At 37.7% G+C, this 18,226-nt stretch overlaps 1 protein-coding gene across 1 annotated transcript; it reads left to right on the top strand.

Moving 5' to 3' along the window:
- The first annotated feature begins 4,039 nt into the window (after positions 1-4,039).
- Positions 4,040-5,347, top strand: LOC141191431 (uncharacterized protein F54H12.2-like). The gene has a single exon (XM_073661322.1). It carries the CDS (start codon positions 4,040-4,042, stop codon positions 5,345-5,347), a length of 1,308 nt encoding a protein of 435 aa, XP_073517423.1.
- The last annotated feature ends 12,879 nt before the right edge of the window (positions 5,348-18,226 follow it).

Here is an 18,226-nt window from a genome sequence, read left to right as displayed (position 1 = left end):
TCGAGAGCTTCACAACTCTGTTGTGTCGGGACATTTGTGGAAATGATCTGGGGTGTTGTGGTTGGTAAAGGTGCTGTAGTGTTCTCAGTTGTACGCTTCTTATATTTTCGGGGTGGTGGTTGCGGACAGATCTTTACAGGTCGTTTTGGTGTCACACGGCTTCCTCCCTGCTGAATCACAGAGATTGGAGATAGAGGTATTCTTCTCACAGCCCCATTAGCTGATTGTAGCGGGATCTGTGCTGTTGTGGTGTTCGGAGGCTCCACTGATGGTTGTAGAGCAGATGTAGTTGCTTCATTTTGGTCACAGTGTGTAGCTAAAAGAAAAGTATTATACATATGTCAGTTACATGTGAAATCTTTGTAACGTTGTATGAATAAATATTGAGCAGAAATATTTAGGTAGCTCTTTACAAGTATGAAAGGTCATTTTGGCGGCTGGTTGCGCTATATTAGCTGATGTTTCACAGGATGACGTGTTGCGGGTGCTAGAGTCCCTCTGGTCTGCACTTGGTGGTATAGGTCTATTCTCTTTTGAAAAGCTGATTTTTCTGGCCATCAATTTACGGCCTGTGAATAAAATATAGCCATTAGCGTGGTGAAGAAATGCTTTTCTTTTAGAACCCGTGCTCCACATATTATGCTTACCTTTACTATTTATGCCCAGCACGCGTAGTGATTTTCCCGGCCTTTTAGCTGCTTTAGAATCGTGGTTGGTTCTAGCAACAGACCCCGCATGAAGCAATTTGCCGCCTGTATAAAAATTTGTATTTAGTTTCATGTGTAAATACATATGAACAACTTTTGTTTTTCAAAGAGACGTGACCTTTTCTTTTCCGATTCATCAGGTGGTGTGGTGTTCTCGACTTTTTAGGTGGATTAGAAGTCAGCGTGTTTTCCGGCGTATACGTCGCCTGCAGCACCCCTGCATCTGTATACATATTAGAATTTACATTCATGTATAAATACACAGGATGAAACATTGTGTAAATAGATAGGTGTGTGCATATATATATTTATATAGTTGGAGCTTACCACTGATCGGCTGTTGTAAATTAGTTTCGCTTGTCTCTCCTGCAGTGCTGGTACAGGCCACAGTTTCTGCAGCTGCGACACCAGTAACATCAATATTCATATCTGCTAGAATATCGTCAAGTTCGCAATCCATATACGCCGCTTTAACAAGAAAGAATGAAATATAAAAATAATATATAAAACATCTACATATAATTGAAATAAGATAATAACAATTCTAGCTATATTCGATGTAATGCATACCTAATTCTGTATCTGTAAGCATGTCAACGTATGGATCCACAAAATTTTGTCCTTCCATCTAAAATAAAATTAAGTATGTGTGAATTTTCTGTGCTACCTGTACTAAATCTATAGTAATACAATAGTGATTTGAATGATGACTGCCTGCATTCAAGTACGGTACAATACTGAAACTAGCAAATTTTCTGCATTTTATATAATTAATATAACTTTAAAAGAAGTAGATTATGTTACACATCATGTAAATTAAAAGCAGCTGCATAAATACCACTATATTAAGCAAGCAAAACTACCAAACTAATACAGGGTAAACTCTTTATACATGATTAAACACTGTGCAGTGAATGCTCTATTTAGTGATCATTAACATCTAATAACTATTATGTTATTTCAGTTGTAGCATATTGAATATATGACTAAATTATTAAAACAAATAATACCTTTAACTATGCACGGTTAAACATAATTAAACAACTGGGTATAGCGGTAAGACAAAATAACTAGAATAATGCGTAATGGGCTGATTATACTTACTTTTAGACCCGATCTGAGCTGTGAGGAATGTTGGTTGTCACGGTTTTCTGTCTCTGAGAACTGCTATGGATCAACACTTTCTGTCTCAGAGCTGTGTGTCATGCTGTCAGGCTGGAAGAATACATGAATATAAAGGAGGCTACCAGAAAAACACACCTTCTGTTAACTCCCACAAACACCCACAAACACAGCCCAGTTACGCCTCTCCACAATGATTATTGATTGTCTTAATACAATCATGCTATAGTTGCGTGGTGTGTGGCCTTACCAAACAAGACTGGATCATCTGTCGCTCGTGCATTCAAATTAATATTTGAAAATGATCAGCGTATACCGCAGAAATTACAGACGGATCAAGGCAAAGAATTTATGAATAGTGCTGTGAAGGGTGTTTGTAAAATACATAAAATACATCATTTTTTTACGCACAATACAGTAAAAGCCTCCATTATTGAACAATTTAACCGCACATTGAAAACCCGGATGTGGCGCTATCTTACGAAGCATAATACCTTTAGGTATATTGATATTTTAGCTGATCTGGTGCATAGCTACAATCATACTTATCACACTACAATTCGCTGCAGGCCAGTTGATGTGACAAAACATAACTCGCTACAAATCTGGCGAAATATTTACAGTTCTAGCATTCCTATTAAACCTATTAAGCCCTCTTTAAAAATCGGCGATCATGTGAGAGTGTCACAATTTAAAGGAACTTTTGCTAAGGGGTATGAACAAACGTACACTGAGGAGATATTTATCATTAGCGCTGTCAACACTAAATTTCAAAAACCTCTCTATAAAATTGCTGATTTGAGTGGCGAGGCTGTAGAGGGTTCATTTTATAAGGAGGAGCTTCAGAAAATACCTATGGATGAGAATCGTGTCTACAGAGTAGAAAAAATATTAAGAACTAAACGTGTCAGGGGTAAGACACTTTGCTTTGTCAAATGGCTCGGGTACCCATCAAAATTCAACAGTTGGCTTGACGCATCACAGCTGCGAGATATATAGCCATGGAAGGTGGATCATTTTATATAACACTGCCTAGTAACGCCTCATCTAAAATCTACCCCGAAAACACAATTTCCACTTTTACCACCAAATTATCAAAACCTGTTCACCTTTCCGGTCCCTTCGAGGTGGCACTCACTGAAATCCAGTATCCGCATACATGGTACACATTTGAACAGAATGACGGGAATTTCTATATAGGAAAGCGTGGAGATGTGCTAAAGGAATATTACGTAAAATCTGGGTTTTATTCAACAATCGCAGAACTTATAAGAGCGATTAATGAGAGAATTGATATTCTGAAAATTTCTGGTGATGGTTTTAAGTTGCGTTATGATGATGTGAAAAGAAGTGTTACTCTGACGGATTCCCCAACAACACATTTTGCACCTGGTCAGAAACTGGCACACATTTTAGGCCTCCCCGCCTATATTGAGGCCTCTGTAGATAACAGTCAGCTTGAGCGGAAGAAGGCTTATGCGGATATAAAAGACGGATTTTATACATTGTTTGTGTACACAGATATAATACAACATCAACTTGTGGGGGACAGTTATGTCCAACTTTTGAGAACGGCTCAGGTAACCAGCAAGAGCGGTGAAATTATCACCCTTCAGTACGCAAGACCCGATTACGTGCCCTTATGCAAGCACCATTTTGATTCTGTGACAATCTCTATCTTATCAGACCAAGGTTCCCCAGTTAAATTCAAGTACGGAAAAAGTATTGTGTGATTACATTTTAGACCGCGGCAGCATTGACACGATAAAATGGTGTCTCAAAGGGTGTATGGAGATCCCACCATTTATGCCCGCTGCTATATTGCGCAGTCGGGCCACGGTTTAGAGGGTTTCACCGGCAGTGAGTACATGTATGGCTCAGGATTGGCCGGCATATTTAAAGGTTTATTCCGCCGCGCCGTGCCCCTTTTCAGAAAGGGCTTAGAATTAGTAAAACCACACGTGAAGACGGCTGTCAGAAAGATTGCTAAAGATGCTGTCACAACTGTCTCATCAGCCATTATGAATAGGATAAATACGCCAGCGCAGGAGGGATCTGGTATAACTTACGTTGCTAAAAAAACACAAAAAAGAAAGAGACGCGCGAGTCATTCAATACCACCAATGCTCATGAATAAAAATACAACCAAGAGACGAGCCCGTCAGAAAAGAGTAAGACGCTCTGCGGGCGACATCTTCTAAGCGATTATCATGGCCTTCCTGCATGATGCTTCTGTAGAGTGGGCAAAATCTGAACTGGATATTTTTGACATTCCCCCGACACAAACGAGTATAGAGAAATCTCTTTTTGTAGAAGTACAGCCTATTGCAGCTCTGTCAGACAATGCTCCCCTGGAATTTTTCATATCGGGGAGTGGAGATTATTATTTTGACCTAAATAATACGCTGCTGTACATAAATTGTCGCATCGTCAAACAGGATAATACGCCTATTGCTGATGGAGCACGTGTGGCGCTCATAAACTACCCTCTAGCCACTCTTTTTAATCAAGTCGATATTACTCTGGGAGATCGCCTTATCTCACAATCGGACAATCTCTACAGCTATAGAGCATACATAGAGGCCCTTTTAAATTACAGCTCGCAGATGCTGTCAACACAGTTTACTGCAGGATTGTTCTATAAAGACACTGCAGGCCATCATAATGATCGGAACTTGGATGGCGCAAATGTTGGGTTTATCAAAAGATCCCTGGCAACTTCCCACTCCAGGCCTCTTGATCTCTTGGGCCCCATTTTTGGAGATATATTTAATCAACCAAAGCTAATATTGAATGGTCTTGACCTTAAGGTCAAGTTAACAAGAAATAAGGATACTTTCTCTTTGATGTCATCAGAAGTCGATCCTCTGAAAGTGCAAATCTTACAAGCGGCTCTCTATGTAAAGAGAGTGCAGGTCTCTCCAGCAGTCCGGATAGGTCACAGCCAGGCACTCTTATCCGCAACAGCCAAGTATGCCATTGACCGAACCTGCATGAAGGTGTACAGCATCGCTGCTGGTACACGGATCACGAACCACGAGAACCTTTTCCTAGGACAGATCCCTAAGGCTGTTATATTGTGCTTTGTAGATAATGAAGCATTTAGCGGCTCTTATGCTAAAAACCCGCTTTGTTTCAGTCACTACAATGTGAACCACGCAGCTCTATACCTGGACGGCCAGCAGATCCCCGTGCGACCCTTTCAGCCTAATTTTAATATTGATTTATCTGTCAGAGAGTATATGGCGCTTGCCCATATATCCGGGAAGCAAAAGGCTGATTGTGCCATGGCAATAGATCGTGAAGAATTTATGTCTGGTTTCACTTTATTTGGTTTTGATTTATCACCTGATCAAGAACCGGGGGGGCATTTCTCACTTATTAAAACAGGTAATCTACGCGCTGAAGTTCGGTTTGCTCTACCGACCCCCCACACAATAAATATGCTTGTTTTTGCAATCAATCCCAGCATTCTGGAAATTAATAATAGGAGAGAGATCTTGTACGATTTTAACTGATAATGGATAATCTACAACTCACAACACTGCTGAAGGCCGATCGCTATACAGAACGCATATTCGCCGGTGTGTTTCCGTGTGACTTGCTACCATCGCGCAGAGTGAATCAAAGACCAGCTGCATATATTGTGAACACTGACTCAGCCGGCCAGCCCGGGCGGCACTGTCTGTTGATCGTACTCTGCAATGATAAGAGGGGCATATTTTTTGATAGCTATGGCTTTTGTCCGGATAGTATTATCTTTCCCCGTGATTTTGTGACATTCCTGAACAAGAATTGTGAGTCTTATTGTTATCAAAACTCTCAATTCCAGGATACATACAGCTCTGTATGTGGTCATTACTGTATTTTTGTTATGTATCATCTAGCCCGTGGTTTGTCCTTCAATAAGGTCTTAAAGTGTTTTGGTGATAATAAGCATGAAAATGATGCAATAGTCTCAGGTCTTGTAACATCACTCTTATCTGCACATTCAAAGTATAATAATAAAAGCTGTCTTTATAAGCAGAGATGTGTGCGATTTTGTGACCACAGCTAATTGCTTCGCCATCTTTCGGCATCTGGTCTGTGAAGAACTATAAATGTTACACTTCCCTGTGTGGCCACAACTAATTGACCTCAGCTAACAGCTAATTGCTTCACGATCTGTGGGTATCTGTCTGTGAAGAACTATAAATGTTACACTTCCGTGTGTGTCCACAACTAATTGACCACAACTAATTGCATCACCTTCCTTCAACGTGTTCAGAAATTGGTTCAATATGCGTAACATGCCTGATTCATGAATCTCACCATTTGTGATAGTGTGGTTTTTGTCTTTGAAATGTCTTGGAGATGTACTTATCTTTAAAAAAATAAAATATTTTAATACTTTTACTGTGTCTTTGCTTTTTACATCCGTATAAAACACACACTTTATATACTTGGGGGTAGTTGTAACTTGGCCATATAGATAATATGGCCAAGCAATAAGTATCAGCCTATCAAATAAGAATAAAGTCTTGGGCTATAAAACTCATATAAAATGAGAACAAAATATTAAGGCTATAAACTCAGATAAACTCATACACTATTAAATAAGAGTAAATAATCAGATAGCATCATCAAACTCATATAAAATTCATATAAAATGATGAATAAGATACAACACAGGAACTGATAGGGGAGGGGGAGGAGGGGTGTGGCTACACACTTTGATACACTTTGATAGGGGGCGTGGCACCTGTCAAATTGAGTTTGATGAAAGATAGGGCTGCTACACTACTAAAGTTGAAAAAAAAATTTTTGGGGACTTAGTCATTTTTCCGGCATTTATCAGACTTTCAGATAGGGGAAATGTCAGGGAGCATTCTGATTTCAGTTCCAGAGCAATTCACCCGATGAGTCCTTCATATTTAGTCGTTTTCAGCCAATTTTCTGAATTTTTGAAAATTTCATTTTTTTGTGAAAATATCCACTAAATGAGGGAATAATATGTGTGAGGGCACCCCAGGAGAGTTCCAAAAGTGTGGGTAGAATATATATCCACAGGGGTGAAATTGAAAAAAGTTGAAAAAAATTTTTGGGGGGACTTAGTCATTTTTCCGGCGTTTATCAGACTTTCAGATAGGGGAAATGTCAGTGAGCGTTCCGATTTCAGTTCCAGAGCGATTCGCCCGATGAGTCCTTCATATTTAGTCGTTTTCAGCCAATTTTCTGAATTTTTGGAAAACTTCACTTTTTTGTGAAAATATCCACTAAATGAGGGAATAATATGTGTGAGGGTACGCCAGGAGAGTTCCAAATATGTGTGGGTAGAATATATATCCCACAGGGGTAAAATTCAAAAAAGTTGAAAAAAAATTTTTGGGGGTCTTAGTCATTTTTCCAGCATTTATCAGACTTTCAGATAGGGGAAATGTCAGTGAGCGTTCCGCTTTCAGTTCCAGAGCGATTCGCCTCATGAGTCCTTCATATTTAGTCGTTTTCAGCCAATTTTCTGAATTTTTGAAAATTTCATTTTTTTGTGAAAATATCCACTAAATGAGGGAATAATATGTGTGAGGGTACCCCAGGAGAGTTCCAAATGTGCGTGGGTAGAATAAATATCCACAGGGGTAAAATTGAAAAAAGTTGAAAAAAAATTTTTGGGGGACTTAGTCATTTTTCCGGAGTTTATCAGACTTTCAGATAGGGGAAATGTCAGTGAGCGTTCCGATTTCAGTTCCAGAGCGATTCGCCCGATGAGTCCTTCATATTTAGTCGTTTTCAGCCAATTTTCAGAATTTTTGAAAATTTCATTTTTTTGTGAACATATCCACTAAATAAGGGAATAATATGTGTGAGGGTACCCCAGGAGACTTCCAAATGTGCGTGGGTAGAATATATATCCACAGGGGTAAAATTGAAAAAAGTTGAAAAAAATTTTTTGGGGGATTTAGTCATTTTTCCGGCATTTATCTGACTTTCAGATAGGGAAATGTCAGTGAGCATTCTGATTACAGTTCCAGAGCGATTCGCCCGATGAGTCCTTCATATTTAGTCGTTTTCAGCCAATTTTCTGAATTTTTGAAAATTTCACTTTTTTGTGAAATTATCCACTAAATGAGGGAATAATATGTGTGAGGGTACCCCTGGAGAGTTCCAAATGTGTGTGGTTTGAATATATATCCCACGGGGGTAAAATTGAAAAAAGTTGAAAAAAAATGTTTTTGGGACTTAGTCATTTTTCCGGCGTTTATCAGACTTTCAGATAGCGGAAATGTCAGTGAGCGTTCCGATTTCAGTTCCAGAGCGATTCGCACGATGAGTCCTTCATATTTAGTCGTTTTCAGCCAATTTTCTGAATTTTTGAAAATTTCACTTTTTTGTGAAAATATCCACTAAATGAGGAAATAATATGTGTGAGGGTACCCCAGGAGAATTCCAAACGTGTGTGGGTAGAATATATATCCCACGGGGGTAAAATTGAAAAAAGTTGAAAAACATTTTTTGGGGGACTTAGTCATTTTTCCGGCGTTTATCATACTTTCAGATAGGGGAAATGTCAGTGAGCATTTCGATTTCAGTTCCAGAGCGATTCGCCCGATGAGTCCTTCATATTTAGTCGTTTTCAGCCAATTTTCTGAATTTTTGAAAATTTCACTTTTTTGTGAAAATATCCACTAAATGAGGGCATAATATGTGTGAGGGTATGCCAAGATAGTTCTAAATGTGTGTGGGTAGAATATATATCTCACGGGACTAAAATTGAAAACAATTTTTTTTTGGACTTAGTCATTTTTCCGGCTTTTATCAGACTTTCAGATAGGGGAAATGTCAGTGAGCGTTCAGATTTCAGTTCCAGAGCGATTCGCCCGATGAGTCCTTCATATTTAGTCGTTTTCAGCCAATTATCTGAATTTTTGAAAATTTCACTTTTTTGTGAAAATATCCACTAAATGAGGGAATAATATGTATGAGGGTACGCCAGGAGAGTTCCAAATGTGTGTGGGTAGAATATATATCCCAGAGGTGTAAAATTGAAAAAAAGTTTTAAAAAAAATTTTTTTGGACTTAGTCATTTTTCCGGTGTTTATCAGACTTTCAGATAGGGGAAATGTTAATGAGCATTCAGATTTCAGTTCTGGAGCGATTCGCCCCATGAGTCCTTCATATTTAGTCGTTTGCAGCCAATTTTCTGAATTTCTGAAAATTTCTCTTTTCTGTGAAAATATCCACTAAATGAGGGAATAATATGTGTGAGGGTACCCCAGGAGAGTTCCAAATGTGTGTGGGTAGAATATATATCCCACCAGGGTAAAATTGAAAAAAGTTGAAAAAAATTTTTTGGGGGATTTAGTCATTTTTCCGGCGTTTATCAGACTTTCAGATAGGGGAAATGTCAGTGAGCGTTCCGATTTCAGTTCCAGGCGATTCGCCCGATGAGTCCTTCATATTTAGTCGTTTTCAGCCAATTTTCTGAATTTTTTAAAATTTCACTTTTTTGTGAAAATATCCACTAAATGAGGGAATAATATGTGTGAGGGCACCCCAGGAGAGTTCCAAATGTGTGTGGGTAGAATATATATCCCACGGGGGTAAAATTGAAAAAAATTTTTTTTTTGGACTTAGTCATTTTTCCGGCGTTTATCAGACTTTCAGAGAGGGGAAATGTCAGTGAGCGTTCCGATTTCAGTTCCAGAGTGATTCGCCCGATGAGTCCTTCATATTTAGTCGTTTGCAGCCAATTTTCTGAATTTCTGAAAATTTCACTTTTCTGTGAAAATATCCACTAAATGAGGGAATAATATGTGTGAGGGTACCCCAGGAGAGTTCCAAAAGTGTGGGTAGAATATATATCCACAGAGATAAAATTGAAAAAAGTTGAAAAAAATTTTTTTGGGGACTTAGTCATTTTTCAGGCGTTAATCAGACTTTCAGATAGCGGAAATGTCAGTGAGCATTCCGATTTCAGTTCAAGAGCGATTCGCTCGATGTGTCCTTCATATTTAGTGGTTTTCAGCCAATTTTCAGAATTTTTGAAAATTTCACTTTTTTTGTGAAAATATCCACTAAATGAGGGAATAATATGTGTGAGGGTACGCCAGGAGAGTTCCAAATGTGTGTGGGTAGAATATATATCCCACGAGGGTAAAATTGAAAAAATTTTAAAAAATTTTTTTTTGTACTTAGTCATTTTTCCGGCGTTTATTAGACTTTCAGAGAGGGGAAATGTCAGTGAGCAATCCGATTTCAGTTCCAGAGCGATTCGCCCGATGAGTCCTTCATATTTAGTCGTTTTCAGCCAATTTTTGTGAATTTTTGAAAATTTCACTTTTTTATGAAAATATCCACTAAATGAGGGAATAATATGTGTGAGGGTACCCCAGGAGTGTTCGAAATGTGTGTGGGTAGAATATATATCCCACGGGGGTAAAATTGAAAAGAGTTGAAAAAAAATTTTTTTGGACTGAGTCATTTTTCCGGCGTTTATCAGACTTTCAGATAGGGGAAATGTCAGTGAGCGGTCCGATTTCAGTTCCAGAGTGATTCGCCCGATGAGTCCTTCATATTTAGTCGTTTTCAGCCAATTTTCTGAATTTTTTAAAATTTCACTTTTTGTGAAAATTTCCACTAAATGAGGGAATAATGTGTGTGAGGGCACCCCAGGAGAGTTCCAAATGTGTGCGGGTAGAATATATATCCCATGGGGGTAAAATTGAAAAAATTTGAAAATTTTTTTTTTTTGTACTTAGTAATTTTTCCGGCGTTTATTAGACTTTCAGAGAGGGGAAATGTCAGTGAGCGTTTCGATTTCAGTTCCAGAGCGATTCGCCCGTTTTCAGCCAATTTTCTGAATTTTTTAAAATTTCACTTTTTTGTGAAAATATCCACTAAATGAGGGAATAATATGTGTGAGGGTACCCCAGGAGAGTTCCAAATGTGTGTGGGTAGAATATATATCCCACGGGTGTAAAATTGAAAAAAGTTGAAAAAAATTTTTTTTTGGACTTAGTCATTTTTCAGGCGTTAATCAGACTTTGAGATAGCGGAAATGTCAGTGAGCATTCCAATTTCAGTTCCAGAGCGATTGTCCCGATGAGTCCTTCGTATTTAGTCGTTTGCAGCCAATTTTCTGAATTTCTGAAAATTTCACTTTTTTGTGAAATTGTCCACTAAATGAGGGAATAATATGTGTGAGGGTACCCAGGAGAGTTCCAAATGTGTGTGGGTAGAATATATATCCCACGGGGGTAAAATTGAAAAAAGTTGAAATAAAAATTTTTTTGGACTGTGTCATTTTTCCAGCGTTTATCAGACTTTTAGATAGGGGAAATGTCAGTGAGTGTTCCGATTTCAGTTCCAGAGTGATTCACCCGATGAGTCCTTGATATTTAGTCGTTTTCAGCCAATTTTCTGAATTTTTGAAAATTTCACTTTTTTGTGAAAATATCCACTAAATGAGGGAATAATATGTGTGCGGGTACCCCAGGAGAGTTCCAAATGTGTGTGGGTAGAATATATATCCCACGGGGGTAAAATTGCAAAAATTTTTTTTTTTGGACTTAGTCATTTTTCCGGCGTTTATCAGACTTTCAGAGAGGGGAAATGTCAGTGAGCGTTCCGATTTCAGTTCCAGAGTGATTCGCCCGATGAGTCCTTCATATTTAGTCGTTTGCAGCCAATTTTCTGAATTTCTGAAAATTTCACTTTTCTGTGAAAATATCCTCTAAATGAGGGAATAATATGTGTGAGGGTACCCCAGGAGAGTTAGAAAAGTGTGGGTAGAATATATATCCACAGAGATAAAATTGAAAAAAGTTGAAAAAAATTTTTTTGGGGACTTAGTCATTTTTCAGGCGTTAATCAGACTTTCAGATAGCGGAAATGTCAGTGAGCATTCCGATTTCAGTTCAAGAGCGATTCGCTCGATGTGTCCTTCATATTTAGTGGTTTTCAGCCAATTTTCCCAATTTTCGAAAATTTCACTTTTTTGTGAAAATATCCACTAAATGAGGGAATAATATGTGTGATGCTACCCCAGGAGAGTTACAAATGTGTGTGGGGAGAATATATATCCCACGGGGGTAAAATTGAAAAGAGTCGAAACAAAAATTTTTTTGGACTTAGTCATTTTTCTGCCGTTTATCAGACTTTCAGATAGGGGAAATGTCAGTGAGCGTTCCGATTTCAGTTCCAGAGCGATTCGCCCGATGAGTCCTTCATATTTAGTAGTTTTCAGCCAATTTTCAGAATTTTTGAAAATTTCACTTTTTTGTGAAAATATCCACTAAATGAGGGAATAATATGTGTGAGGGTACCCCAGCAGAGTTCCAAATGTGTGTGGGCAGAATATATATCCTACGCGGGTAAAAATGAAAAAAGTTGAAAAAAAATATTTTTTTGGGTTGAGTCATTTTTCCTGCGTTTATCAGACTTTCAGATAGGGGAAATGTCAGTGAGCGTTCCAATTTCAGTTCCAGAGCGATTCGCCCGATGAGTCCTTCATATTTAGTCGTTTTCAGCCAATTTTTGAAAATTTCACTTTTTTGTGAAAATATCCACTAAATGAGGGAATAATATGTGTGAGGGTACCCCAGGAGAGTTACAAATGTGTGTGGGTAGAATATATATCCCACGGGGGTAAAATTGAAAAGAGTCGAAACAAAAATTTTTTTGGACTTAGTCATTTTTCTGCCGATTATCAGACTTTCAGATAGGGGAAATGTCAGTGAGCGTTCCGATTTCAGTTCCAGAGCGATTCGCCCGATGAGTCCTTCATATTTAGTAGTTTTCAGCCAATTTTCTGGATTTTTGAAAATTTCACTTTTTGTGAAAATATCCACTAAATGAGGGAATAATATTTGTGAGGGTAACCCAGGAGAGTTCCAAATGTGTGTGGGTAGAATATATATCCCACGAGGGTAAAATTGAAAAAATTTGAAAAAATTTTTTTTTGTACTTAGTCATTTTTCTGGCATTTATTAGACTTTCAGAGAGGGGAAATGTCAGTGAGCATTCCAATTTCAGTTCCAGAGTGATTCACCCGATGAGTCCTTGATATTTAGTCGTTTTCAGCCAATTTTCTGAATTTTTTAAAATTTCACTTTTTTGTGAAAATATCCACTAAATGAGGGAATAATATGTGTGAGGGTACCCCAGGAGAGTTCCAAATGTGTGTGGGTAGAATATATATCCCACGGGGGTAAAATTGATAAAATTTGAAAAAAAAATTTTTTTGGACTTAATCATTTTTCCGGCGTTTAACAGACTTTCAGATAGGGGAAATGTTAGTGAGCATTGCGATTTCAGTTCCAGAGTGATTGTCCCGATGAGTCCTTCGTATTTAGTCGTTTGCAGCCAATTTTCTGAATTTCTGAAAATTTTACTTTTCTGTGAAAATATCCACTAAATGAGGGAATAATATGTGTGAGGGTACCCCAGGAGAGTTCCAAAAGTGTGGGTAGAATATATATCCACAGAGATAAAATTGAAAAAAGTTGAAAAAATTTTTTTGGGGGACTTAGTCATTTTTCCGGCGTTTATCAGACTTTTAGATAGGGGAAATGTCAGTGAGCGTTCCGATTTCAGTTCCAGAGTGATTCGCCCGATGAGTCCTTCATATTTAGTCGTTTTCAGCCAATTTTTGAAAATTTCACTTTTTTGTGAAAATATCCACTAAATGAGGGAATAATATGTGTGAGGGTACCCCAGGAGAGTTACAAATGTGTGTGGGTAGAATATATATCCCACGGGGGTAAAATTGAAAAGAGTCGAAACAAAAATTTTTTTGGACTTAGTCATTTTTCTGCCGATTATCAGACTTTCAGATAGGGGAAATGTCAGTGAGCGTTCCGATTTCAGTTCCAGAGCGATTCGCCCGATGAGTCCTTCATATTTAGTAGTTTTCAGCCAATTTTCTGGATTTTTGAAAATTTCACTTTTTGTGAAAATATCCACTAAATGAGGGAATAATATTTGTGAGGGTAACCCAGGAGAGTTCCAAATGTGTGTGGGTAGAATATATATCCCATGGGGGTAAAATTGAAAAGAGTTGAAAAAAATTTTTTTTTGGACTTAGTCATTTTTCCGGTGTTTATTAGACTTTCAGATAGGGGAAATGTCAGTGAGCGTTCCGATTTCAGTTCCAGAGCGATTCGCCCGATGAGTCCTTCATATTTAGTAGTTTTCAGCCAATTTTTAGAAATTTTGAAAATTTCACTTTTTTGTGAAAATATCCACTAAATGAGGGAATAATATGTGTGAGGGTAACCCAGGAGAGTTCCAAATGTGTTTGGGTAGAATATATATCCACGGGGGTAAAATTGAAAAAAGTTGAAAAAATTGTTTTTTTTGACTTAGTCATTTTTCTGGCGTTTATCAGACTTTCATAGAGGGGAAATGTCAGTGAGCGTTCTGATTTCAGTTCCAGAGTGATTCGCCCGATGAGTCCTTCATATTTAGTCGTTTTCAGCCAATTTTCGAAAATTTCACTTTTTTGTGAAAATATCCACTAAATGAGGGAATAATATGTGTGATGCTACCCCAGGAGAGTTACAAATGTGTGTGGGTAGAATATACATCCCACGGGGGTAAAATTGAAAAGAGTCGAAACAAAAATTTTTTTGGACTTAGTCATTTTTCTGCCGTTTATCAGACTTTCAGATAGTGGAGATGTCGGTGCGTGTTCCGATTTCAGTTCCAGAGCGATTCGCCCGATGAGTCCTTCATATTTAGTCGTTTTCAGCCAATTTTCAGAATTTTTGAAAATTTCACTTTTTTGTGAAAATATCCACTAAATGAGGGAATAATATGTGTGAGGGTACCCCAGGAGAGTTCCAAATGTGTGTAGGTAGAATATATATCCCATGGGGGTAAAATTGAAAAGAGTTTAAAAAAAAATTTTTTTGGACTGTCATTTTTCTGGCGTTTATCAGACTTTCAGATAGGGGAGATGTCGGTGAGCGTTCCGATTTCAGTTCCAGAGCGATTCGCCCAATGAGTCCTTCATATTTAGTCGTTTTCATCCAATTTTCTGAATTTTTGAAAATTTTACTTTTTTGTGAAAACATCCACTAAATGAGGGAATAATATGTGTGAGGGTACCCCAGGAGAGTTCCAAATGTGTGTGGGTAGAATATATATCCCACAGGGGTAAAATTGAAAAAAGTTGAAAAAATTATTTTTTTTGACTTAGTCATTTTTCTGGCGTTTATCAGACTTTCAGATAGGGGAAATGTCAGTGAGCGTTCTGATTTCAGTTCCAGAGTGATTCGCCCGATGAGTCCTTCATATTTAGTCGTTTTCAGCCAATTTTCCGAATTTTTGAAAATTTCACTTTTTTGTGAAAATATCCACTAAATGAGGGAATAATATGTGTGATGGTACCCCAGGAGAGTTCCAAATGTGTGTGGGTAGAATATATATCCACGGGGGTAAAATTGAAAAAAGTTTAAAAAAATTTTTTTGGGTCTTAGTCATTTTTCTGGAGTTTATCAGACATTTAGATAGGGGAAATGTCAGTGAGCATTCCGATTTCAAATCCACAGCATTTCACCCGATGAGTCCTTCATATTTAGTCGTTTTCAGACAATTTTCGAAAATTTCACTATTTTGTGAAAATATCCACTAAATGAGGGAATAATATGTGTGATGCTACCCCAGGAGAGTTACAAATGTGTGTGGGTAGAATATATATCCCACGGGGGTAAAATTGAAAAGAGTCGAAACAAAAATTTCTTTGGACTTAGTCATTTTTCTGCCGTTTATCAGACTTTCAGATAGGGGAAATGTCAGTGAGCGTTCCGATTTCAGTTCCAGAGCGATTCGCCCGATGAGTCCTTCATATTTAGTAGTTTTCAGCCAATTTTCATAATTTTTGAAAATTTCACTTTTTTGTGAAAATATCCACTAAATGAGGGACTAATATGTGTGAGGGTACCCCAGCAGAGTTCCAAATGTGTGTGGGCAGAATATATATCCCACGCGGGTAAAATTGAAAAAAGTTGAAAAAAATTATTTTTTGGGGTTGAGTCATTTTTCCGGTGTTTATCAGACTTTCAGATAGGGGAAATGTCAGTAAGCGTTCCGATTTCAGTTCCAGAGCGATTCGCCCGATGAGTCCTTCATATTTAGTCGTTTTCAGCCAATTTTCGAAAATTTCATTTTTTTGTGAAAATATCCACTAAATGAGAGAATAATATGTGTGAGGGTACCCAAGGAGATTTCCAAATGTGTGTGGGTAGAATATATATCCACGGGGGTAAAATTGAAAAAAGTTGAAAAAAAATTTTTTTAGACTTAGTCATTTTTCTGACGTTTATCAGACTTTCAGATAGGGGAAATGTCAGTGAGCGTTCCGATTTCTGTTCCAAGCGATTCGCTCGATGAGTCCTTCATATTTTGTGGTTTTCAGCCAATTTTCTGAATTTTTGAAAATTTCACTTTTTTGTGAAAATATCCACAAAATGAGGGAATAATATGTGTGAGGGTACGCCAGGAGAGTTCCAAATGTGTGGGTAGAATATATATCCCACGGGGGTAAAATTGAAAAAAAGTGGAAAAAAATTTTTTTTGGGGACTTAGTCATTTTTCCTGCGTTTATCAGACTTTCAGATAGGGAAAATGTCAGTGAGCGTTCCGATTTCAATTCCAGAGCGATTCGCCAGATGAGTCCTTGATATTTAGTCGTTTTCAGCCAATTTTTTGAATTTTTGAAAATGTCACTTTTTTGTGAAAATATCCACTAAATGAGGGAATAATATGTGTGATGGTACCCCAGGAGAGTTCCAAATGTGTTTGGGTAGAATATATATCCCACGGGGGTAAAATTGAAAAGATTTGAAAAAAAAATTTTTTTGGACTTAGTCATTTTTCTGGCGTTTATCAGACTTTCAGATAGGGGAAATGTCAGTGAGCGTTCCGATTTCAGTTCAAGAGCGATTCACTTGATGAGTCCTTCATATTAAGTGGTTTTCAGCCAATTTTCTGAATTTTTGAAAATTTCACTTTTTTGTGAAAATATCCACTAAATGAGGGAATAATATGTGTGAGGGTACCCCAGGAGAGTTCCAAATGTGTGTGGGTAGAAACTATATCCCACGGGGGTAAAATTGAAAAAGGTTGAAAAAAATGTTTTTTTGGACTGAGCCATTTTACTGGCGTTTATCAGACTTTCAGATAGGGGAAATGTCAGTGAGCATTCCGATTTCAGTTCCAGAGCGATTCGCACGATGAGTCCTTCATATTTAGATGTTTTCAGCGAATTTTCAGAATTTTTGAAAATTTCACTTTTTTGTGAAAATATCCACAAATGAGGGAATAATATGTGTGAGGGTACCCCAGGAGAGTTCCAAATGTGTGTGTGCAGAATCTATATCCCACGGGGTAAAATTGAAGAAAGTTGAAAAAAAAATTTTTTTGAACTGAGTCATTTTCCGGCGTTTATCAGACTTTCAGATAGGGGAAATGTCAGTGAGCGTTCCGATTTCAGTTCCAGAGCGATTCGCCCAATGAGTCCTTCATATCTAGTTGTTTTCAGCGAATTTTCCGAATTTTTGAAAATTTCACTTTTTTGTGAAAATATCCACAAATGAGGGAATAATATGTGTGAGGGTATCACAGGAGAGTTCCAAATGTGTGTGGGTAGAATCTATATCCCACGGGGGTAAAATTGAAAAAAGTTGCAAAAAAATTTTTTTTTGGACTTAGTCATTTTTCTGGCGTTAATCAGACTTTCAGATAAGGGAAATGTCAGTGACCATTCCGATTTCAGTTCAAGAGCGATTCGCTCGATGAGTCTTTCATATTTTGTTGTTTTTCAGCCAATTTTCAGAATTTTTGAAAATTTCACTTTTTTGTGAAAATATCCACTAAATGAGGGAATAATATGTGTGAGGGTACCCCAGGAGAGTTCCAAATGTGTGTGGGTAGAATCTATATCCCATGGGGGTAAAATTGAAAAAAGTTGAAAAAAAATTTTTTTTGGACTGAGTCATTTTCCGGCGTTTATCAGACTTTCAGATAGGGGAAATGTCAGTGAGCATTCCGATTTCAGTTCAAGAGCGATTCGCTCGATGAGTCCTTCATATTTAGTGGTTTTCAGCCAATTTTCTGAATTTTTGAAAATTTCACTTTTTTGTGAAAATATCCACTAAATGAGGGAATAATATGTTTGAGGGTACCCCAGGAGAGTTCCAAATGTGTGTGGGTAGAATCTATATCCCACGGGGGTAAAATTGAAAAAAGTTTAAAAACATTTTTTTTTGGACTGAGCCATTTTTCTGGCGTTTATCAGACTTTCAGATAGGGGAAATGTCAGTTAGCGTTCCGATTTCAGTTCCAGAGCGATTCGCCCGATGAGTCCTTCATATTTATTTGTTTTCAGCGAATTTTCAGAATTTTTGAAAATTTAACTT

This window comes from Phyllobates terribilis, unplaced genomic scaffold, assembly GCF_046119375.1.
Source record: "Phyllobates terribilis strain yellow unplaced genomic scaffold, ASM4611937v1 Scaffold_41__1_contigs__length_11206878, whole genome shotgun sequence".
In the NCBI taxonomy this organism is placed as follows: domain Eukaryota; kingdom Metazoa; phylum Chordata; class Amphibia; order Anura; family Dendrobatidae; genus Phyllobates; species Phyllobates terribilis.
Note: the sequence above shows the minus strand (reverse complement) of the source record. Positions and strands in the feature narration are given on the sequence as shown.